Source organism: Pygocentrus nattereri, chromosome 10 (assembly GCF_015220715.1).
Source record: "Pygocentrus nattereri isolate fPygNat1 chromosome 10, fPygNat1.pri, whole genome shotgun sequence".
In the NCBI taxonomy this organism is placed as follows: Eukaryota; Metazoa; Chordata; class Actinopteri; order Characiformes; family Serrasalmidae; genus Pygocentrus; species Pygocentrus nattereri.
Genome location: NC_051220.1, coordinates 27,321,620 through 27,330,218, shown reverse-complemented (window position 1 = coordinate 27,330,218; position 8,599 = coordinate 27,321,620). Strand labels below are relative to the sequence as shown.

General features: G+C 40.7%; 1 protein-coding gene across 2 annotated transcripts in view; it reads right to left on the bottom strand.

Moving 5' to 3' along the window:
* akap6 (A kinase (PRKA) anchor protein 6) overlaps positions 1-8,599 on the bottom strand; it is a 144,028-nt gene that overhangs the window by 5,400 nt on the left and 130,029 nt on the right. For both annotated transcript variants that reach the window (XM_017699795.2, XM_017699796.2), the window contains exons 12-13: positions 3,741-3,956; positions 1-1,699 (exon numbers count right to left, since the gene is read on the bottom strand). The exon at positions 1-1,699 is cut by the window's left edge and continues 1,388 nt beyond it. In XM_017699795.2, the coding sequence (XP_017555284.1) occupies positions 1-1,699; positions 3,741-3,956 (1,915 nt within the window). The remainder of the gene's footprint in view (positions 1,700-3,740; positions 3,957-8,599) is intronic.

Genomic DNA, 8,599 nt, shown 5'->3' with positions numbered 1-8,599 from the left:
TCCTCACAGGTGAAAGAATCTCTCTGCACAGGGTGCCACATTGCAACTCATCACCGAGATCTGCCTCATTCTTGTCCCTGTTCTGGGACCTGTGCTTAATCCAGCTCTGAAACTCACCCTTCATGTAGTCTAGCCCGAGTGCAAATGAGCCCTCTATATACTCCTCCTCAGAGGTAATGCTAGAGTCTTCATCGTCCTTGATGCCCAGCTCTTCCTCAGTGAGGGTAACAGTAGAACTGGAAAGAAGGTCACTATCATCTTCATCATCAGTGCATGCTGAGGTGCAGGACACATTGACCACCATGCTGATGCTAGCATCTGTCTCATCTGCCAGCTGCTGGTTGCGGCAGTGCTTCTTGAAGGAATTGTTTGAGTTGGCAGCTACACGGCGGTTCCTCTGTACAGCCAGATCTTCAGACGCCACTGATGAATCCTCAACACTGCTAAGCTCTGTGAGAGAAGCAGCCATGCTCTCATTGGCAGAGGAAGCAAGTCCACCTGAACGTGACCCCCGACAGGGTAGATGAAGGGAACTGCTTTGGAGGGTGACATCAGAAACACTGCGCGTCATCTTTTGGTCAAGAGGGGTCTGGATGTTTTCAAGTCGTTTGAGCAGTTCCAGAGTTCTCCTGCTCAGCTCCCCAGTGGGCTCTGCAGCCAGGTCCATGTCCCTCAGACTGCCCTGACTACCCACTTCCTCTGGACCTTTACATGGAGTCAGCCAGCTCTCAAGAGATGTGCTGCGTGTGAGAGTCTCTTTGGCTGATGGAAATAACTCTCCCACTGAATACAAGGAATCCAGGGAAGACCCCTGGGACAGCTGGGTACACTCCTTCCGGATCTTTCCTTTGTCATTGTCTTTAGCACTGAAAGCTCCAGTGTCACAGTCCTCAGATTCAGGACTGAGGCAGCAGCCATTAATAAGGATCTCCACCGGTTCCTTTCTGTTCTTCCTCCTGCTCTCTCCAGATTCTTCTTTCTTCCTCCTCACGATGCGATGTCTTTGGTTTTTTGTCTCCTCTGCTAGACTGTTTCCCAGCTCGGCACATTTGTTGGCACGTTCCAGGATCCTGTCTATATCTTCATCTGACACTCTATCTATACAAGGCGATTCCACCTGAATGGGGGGAGTGAGAGTAACCTGAACCTTTTGATCTTCACTCTGATAAAGCAGACAGATCTCAGAATTGGCTGTGGTCTCAGTGTCCCCTTCACTGACTATACCACTCTCACTCTCTGATCTCCTGGTTAAATCTGTTAGCAACCCCTGTTTCCCGATCAGTAGCCCTCCTATGATGTCTGGCAGTGACTCCACTGAGGAGAAAGAGGAGTCCTTACTCAAGCTCTTCAGCAGTGGCTGCTTCCCTTTGGTTTTGGTGATATTTGGAGACATTTGTTGATTGTACCTTGGCTGTTGGTATAACTCCACATTATGCAGACTGAATACCTGATAAACATGGGAAGACAGTGAATTTGACTCTGAGATGTTCAGGCTTGCTCTGGGCTGTGTGGGGCATGACTCAGTCATATTTAAGTGTTCCTCAGAAGAATGGAGGTGCATTTCAGAATGAGGGTTTTGCTGATCACATTCCTGTGACTCCATATTAACTATGGTCATATCCATCTCATCCCATTCCCAAGAGTCTTCAGATTGGCCACGGAGATCCATAAGCGATGGTTCGATCAAGTTCCCTGGGACCTGAGCATGGACAAACAGCAATGCAGTCAGTATATAAGGGGAGCACACTGAAATGTGGAAACGTGTCATGATTCTGATCTTCAAGAGCTAGTAATTAAATTTTAATGATATCAAAAGCAAGCTAAGCTGTAAAGCATTTTTGCTTTCTGTTTGAAAATTTTGCTTAGACACATGCATTCCGCATGGGATACAATTATACAAATTGCTCGGTTTCTTGTTAATGAGAGAAAGGTCTATTTATATTATCCTTTTATCTCATTAATCTAATAAACTGGCAAATCTAACACTTGCGTGGTATGTCATACATTGCATATGATGAATTTTTATTAGATTTCTGTTTATTCTCTTCTTGCTGATGAGGGAAATACTAATGATGGGTCTTGGATCGCTAATGCATGATAAAACCTTCAACTGTGAGAACAATCAATCAGTCTAATCAAATAAAATCATTTCTGTAAGCTGGCTCAGCTTACAGTGTACTACAATTGCACCAAAAGCATTTTTAAACACAATGTTCCAGACATAACCTTCTCCTATGTCATTAATACCATAACGTACATTAAAGCAATGTTGTGAAAACTTCAGCTGTTAAAGGTTGCATGAACATGGAGCACAATAAAAGAGTCCCCATTTCTCATTTCTTCTCAGGAAACAGTCATTTTATGCGACATCCACCTCTTTCTGGAGTGAGTGAAAGTTAGCTTCACATTACCATCCCTTCTGTTGACCTTCATGTTATAAAAATGGCAGCATGAACCATAGCTTTTTAAAAATGGCCAAATGGAAAAACTTTTTCAGCTCTCAAACATGAAGAGTGAACGTATAAGCAGAGTTTGTCTTCTAAATCTTTTAATAGAATGCTATTTTATCACTGCACACAGAGCACTGTATTTACAAAAACAGACCCTCCCTATTATTTTTCTTCCCCTTTTCTAAACACTTCCCAAAGTGAAATTGCTCTTCAGCCCTGCAAGGTCAGAGCTGGAGAGGGCCGAGTCATTTGTCTTGCCGGTGTAAATGAGAGCGGATAACTGAGTGGACATCCACAAACAGGTCCCTGGGCTTTTCTGTGTGCTCCACACCGCCTCCACAGAGCCGTGTGCTGCCACACAGGAATGCACAGCATCTGCATAACAAAAGCCTCAGTCCAATGCGCATCTAACTCCCACATTTAAAGCACTGCTATGACCCTCCTATTACTATAAGTCACTACTTAGGACTTCTGTTTTGGGGATAAAAACACTGTTTATTTTGCAGTAAAACCTAGTGTGTATACTGGCTTCTTTAAAGATCTCTGTCTTTAGTTTGAGAGTGAGGGGAGAAGCGATATAGTTACAATTTCTCAAGCTACAGAGAGGCTATTTACTTCTCTGGGGAAAGGGCTTTGTATTAAGTTATTGCATTTCTGTAGAGGTTACTTAATACATTAAGATCAGTCAATTATTCCTTGGCAACGCCTGTAATGCACTGAGTGCAGTGCCCTGTGAGTCTGTCTAGCTACTTAGCCTTCTTTCTGTGTTATTGAAGGATAATACGTTGTTACATTTCCTGCATTATACATCACTCTTATTGTTCCATTACAGCTGTGCTGCTCTATATTTCTGGCTGAAAAAACACGTGGCCTAGAAAAGTTACCACGTAGAAAAGGAATAAATACACTCCCATGCAGTCAGTTTAAGAGATGAGTAAAACACATACTCTGAAAACGAATGGACAGAATGGCTACAAGTGTAATCGGACTTGCTGAATGGTAGAGTAGGAAAACCTTGTTAGATTTCAGAGCGTGTTGTCATGTATTTATTTATATTGAGAATGCACGCATCAGTGACTGCATCTGTTAGACACGTGTGAAGGGATTTGAAGCTGGAATGTTTATGTGTTAGACGTTTTATATTCATACTGATTTGGTTCGTATGGTGCAGATCCTTTATGACACATGATTTTGTGATTTGGCGGTGATATCACAGCAACAGCTGCTTGCTCGATGCATATTAGCTGAGGACACAACACGCTTGTAGCCGAGCTGCGCGTCATATCTGACCTGTTCTCGCCCCAGGGTCCGTTTGAGGCGGCTCTGCCACTGCAGCACCTGCATGATGATGGCCTCCCAGCGCCTCTCCAGGTTCACCTGCAGCAGCTGCAGGGACTGTCGCTCGGACTCAGAGCTCTGCTCCTCTGGCCCCTCCAGCAGCCTCTGACACAGACGCAGCACTGAGGCCATACCCTTCCTCCTGCCTCGCACCTCCATACACAGAGCCTAAAGCGAGAGAAAGAAAGAAAAGAGACATAGTTAACGCCTTAAACTGCAGGCTTATTGTTTAGTTAAAATTCAGAAAACATTATACTTTATTCAGCAACTATCATAAAACTGATGCAAGTTATGAGATTGAGGAGCTGAAGTTTGGGTCAACATATGGGTGCTTATAGTTTAATGGGGTACAATCTCTGTTATTTATTTCTCATTGTCTATAAAATGTCCATAATTATTTTCAGGATAATTGCATTCACCAAGTAACTAAACAAATTATTTTTATTTGTGCTAAACTTTAACATGATATTTATGTTTAACATGATAATGTATACTATTTTGTGGATGCTTCCTATAACCCACAACGAGTTACTTATTTTAGAATCACTGTTTCCTTTTTTTTATTTTAAGCGTTCTCAAAGTAATTACACATATTAATTTGGGACAAGCCATAATCTATTGTTCTATTAAATGTGATGATGTACACTGTTATGTATGATCTCCCCATAAGTCAGAACCACACAGAGAGAAAACGAGAGAGAGAGAGAGAGAGAGAGAGAGAGAGAGAGAGAGAGAGAGAGAGAGAGCGCAAGCAAGCAGAAAGTGGCCCACACTGAAAGCCACTAGAAAGTTATCCTTACTCTACCCTCCACCCAATGAGTTATGAGTACAACATTCAACTGTTTGTGTGTGTGTGTGTGTGTGTGTGTATAAACAATTCAGACACCCCATTTTAGAACATATAGAACATAATATTTTTGAGCATTTCTATTTTTCTCATACATAATTCTGTAATTTCGTTCAAAGGTGATCTTATTGTAAGTAACTACATAAATACATTTTATTCTTCTTTTATTTCTGCTAAAGTATAACTTGCCATTTACTGCTCTATTAAAGTATTATATTATATTACATATTATATTACATAGCAAGAGAGAGTGTTACTTCCAGCTACTTCTGATATGCAATGTTATTGTTTTCCATAAAATCATTGCAATTATTTCAAATGTATGAAGCTCACACTCATCACATTCAGTCACATTTAAGTAACTACACAGATACATTTTGTATTTGTGTCAAACTAAAATCTAACATTTATTGCTCAAAAAAAAAAAAAAAATTATATATATATATATATATATATATATATATATATATATATATATACACACATACATACACACATATATATATATATATATATATACACATACATACATACATATATAAATATATACACACACACATATATATATATATATATATATATATATATATATATATATATATATATATATATATATATATATATATATATATACATACACACACACAGTGGGGCAAAAAAGTATTTAGTCAGCCACTGATTGTGCAAGTTCTACTTAGAAAGATGAGAGAGGTCTGTAATTTTCATCATAGGTACACTTCAACTATGAGAGACAATATGAGAAAAAAAAAATCCAGGAAATCACATTGTAGGATTTTTAAAGAATTTATTGGTAAATTATGGTGGAAAATAAGTATTTGGTCAATAACAAATGTTCAACTCAATACTTTGTAACATAACCTTTGTTGGCAATGACCGAGGTCTAACATTTCCTGTAAGCCTACACCAGGTTTGCACACACTGTAGCTGGTATTTTGGCCCATTCCTCCATGCAGATCTCCTCTAGAGCAGTGATGTTTTGGGGCTGTTGCTGGTCAACACAGACTTTCAACTCCCTCCACAAATTTGAGGTTGGGTTTGGGGTTGAGGTCTGGAGACTGGCTAGGACACTCCAGGACCTTGAAATGCTTTTTACGGAGCCACTCCTTCATTGCCCGAGCAGTGTGTTTGGGATCATTGTCATGCTGGAAGACCCAGCCATGTTCCATCTTCAATGCTCTCACTGACGGAAGGAGGTTTTGGCTTAAAGTCTCATGATAAATGGCCCCGTTCATTCTTCCCTTAACATGGATCAGTTGTCCTGTCCCCTTTGCAGAAAAACAGCCCCAAAGCATGATGTTTCCACCCCCATGCTTCACAGTAGGTATGGTGTTCTTGGGAGGCAACTCAGCATTCTTCTTCCTCCAAACACGATGAGTTGAGTTTTTACCAAAAAGTTCTATTTTGGTTTCATCTGACAACATGATATTCTTCCAATCCTCTTCTGGATCATCCATGCTTTCTGGAAAACTTCAGACGGGCCTTGACACGTACTGGCTTAAGCAGGGGGACACGCCTGGCACTGCAGGATTTGAGTCCCTCTCGACGTAGTGTGTTACTGATGGTAGCCTTTGTTAATTTGGTCCCAGCTCTCTGCAGGTCATTCATCAGGTCCCTCTGTGTAGTTCTGGGATTTTTGCTCACCGTTCTCATGATCATTTTGACCCCACGGGATGAGATCTTGCGTGGACCCCAGATCGAGGGAGATTATCAATGGTCTTGTATGTCTTCCATTTTCTTACAATTGCTCCCACAGTTGATTTATTCACACCAACCTACTTGCCTATTGTAGATTGACTCTTCCCAGCCTGGTGCAGGTCTACAATTTTCTTCCTGGTGTCCTTCGACAGCTCTTTGATCTTAGCCATGGTTGAGTTTGGAGTCTGACTGTTTGAGGCTGTGGACAGGTGTCTTTTATACAGATAACAAGGTCAAACAGGTGCCATTAATACAGGTAACGAGTGGAGGACAGAGGAGCTTCTTAAAGAAGAAGTTACAGGTCTGTGAGAGCCAGAAATCTTGCTTGTTTGTGGGTGACCAAATGTTTATTTTCCACCATAATTTACAAATAAATTCTTTAAAAATCCTACAATGTGATTTCCTGGATTTTTTTTTTCTCATATTGTCTCTCATAGTTGAAGTGTACCTATGATGAAAATTGCAGACCTCTCTCATCTTTCTAAGTAGGAGAACTTGCACAATCAGTGGCTGACTAAATACTTTTTTGCCCCACTGTATATATATATATATATATATATATATATATATATATATACACACACTACAGGTCTGCACTTTACATCAGTCCATTTCAGACACGTTTGAGTCCAGAGAAGTTGGTGATGTTTCTGGATGTTGTTAACATGGCTTCTACTATGCATAGTACAGTCTTACATTTGTGGATGAACACTGTTTACTGACAATGGTTTGTCAAAGTATTCCCCAGCCCATGTGTTGATAACCATTACTGAAGCCTGCCGGATTTAATGCAGTGCTGTCTAAGGGGTCAAAGGTCATGGGCAATCATTTGTCATGTTGAGCCTTGCTTTTTATGCACAGATTTGTCCTCCAGGTTCCCTAAATCTTTTGATGATATTTTGCACCATAAAGCATGAAATACCTAAAATGCTTGCAAACATTTGATGAGGAATGGTGTTCTTCAACTGTTGCATTATTTGCTGGCACATTTTTGTTAGCATGTGGCAAGCATCAACACATCCATGCTCATAAAGGAACTGGCTTCTTTTTATACTCAAGCATCACCTGTTTAAATTGTTTTTGAACATTTCACAATGTTCATAGTCTTAAATTACCCCTGACCCATCTTTTTAGGATTGTGTTGCAGGATTTGGATTGAGTTCTGTCAATTTCAGAACGAGTGTATGTTTACAAAAAAACAGTGAAGTTGATTAGATATGACGTCAATTATCTTGACTTTGTACTGTTTAATATAAATACAGGTCAAAGAGGACTTTGTTTTTATTTGCATTTTCCCAACTGTCCTAACTTTTCAGGAATTGTGTGATCTCCCTAATATTCATAACCAAAATGAGAGAGAAAGGCAGAAAGTGAGGAAAGAGGAATCGGATGAAAAGCGCTAAAGAAAGAAAGGGCAAGAGAGAAAAAGAGAGAAAATGAGAGAGTCAGTAGTAAGCCCTGTGCTGATGAGGTCCCTATAACAATCTGCGCTGTCAGGAGCATGTAAATCACAAAGACCCCTCCACACCCCACCCAGCCCATAAACAACAGTTCGATGGTAACAGGCTGAAGCCTCACTCCAGTGCTCCACAGCTCAGCTATAACACAAATGGAATACAGTCTCTTGAACATGAGCACACAGTTGAGGTGATTGTATATATGTGGTGAAAGGGGCACAGGATGCTGATGGTCTAGCGCCCCGTACCAAAGCTCTCTTTAAATATGCAGTGGAGGCTGCGTGAATTGACAAGCTCTGCTCCGTGTGCAGTATGGGACAAAAACATTCCGAGAACAATTTATGTAAATCCCACCTGCTCTGCAAGGCATTGCCTCACTCTTTCTTTACATTTTTCAATAAATATTAAACACCATTACATTTAAATTGGATTTTTTTTCCTCTGCAGTTTCGTCCTCTGTTTTAGCATACATTTACCGCTCCCCACATCTTTTAAACAGGTAATGAGACTGCAAAATGCAATGGCAGAGGGGAGAGAGGAGGGGTGAGTGAGGTCACTGCGTAGAGTGATAAAGTTATCCTGTGGAATTGGATGGAAAGCACATTTGAAACAGGAGGCATAGGAGATGTTGGAGATGTTTCAAAAGCAGACTCACAAACAAACAAACAAACATATGAGACGTGAAATAAGACACAAGCTGGCATGTAGTGTGGAGAATCAGTTTTCTTTGTATTCTAGAAGTCACTTGCAAACATTTATGGCAGCCTGGCTAGCCTCATTTATCTTTTTAC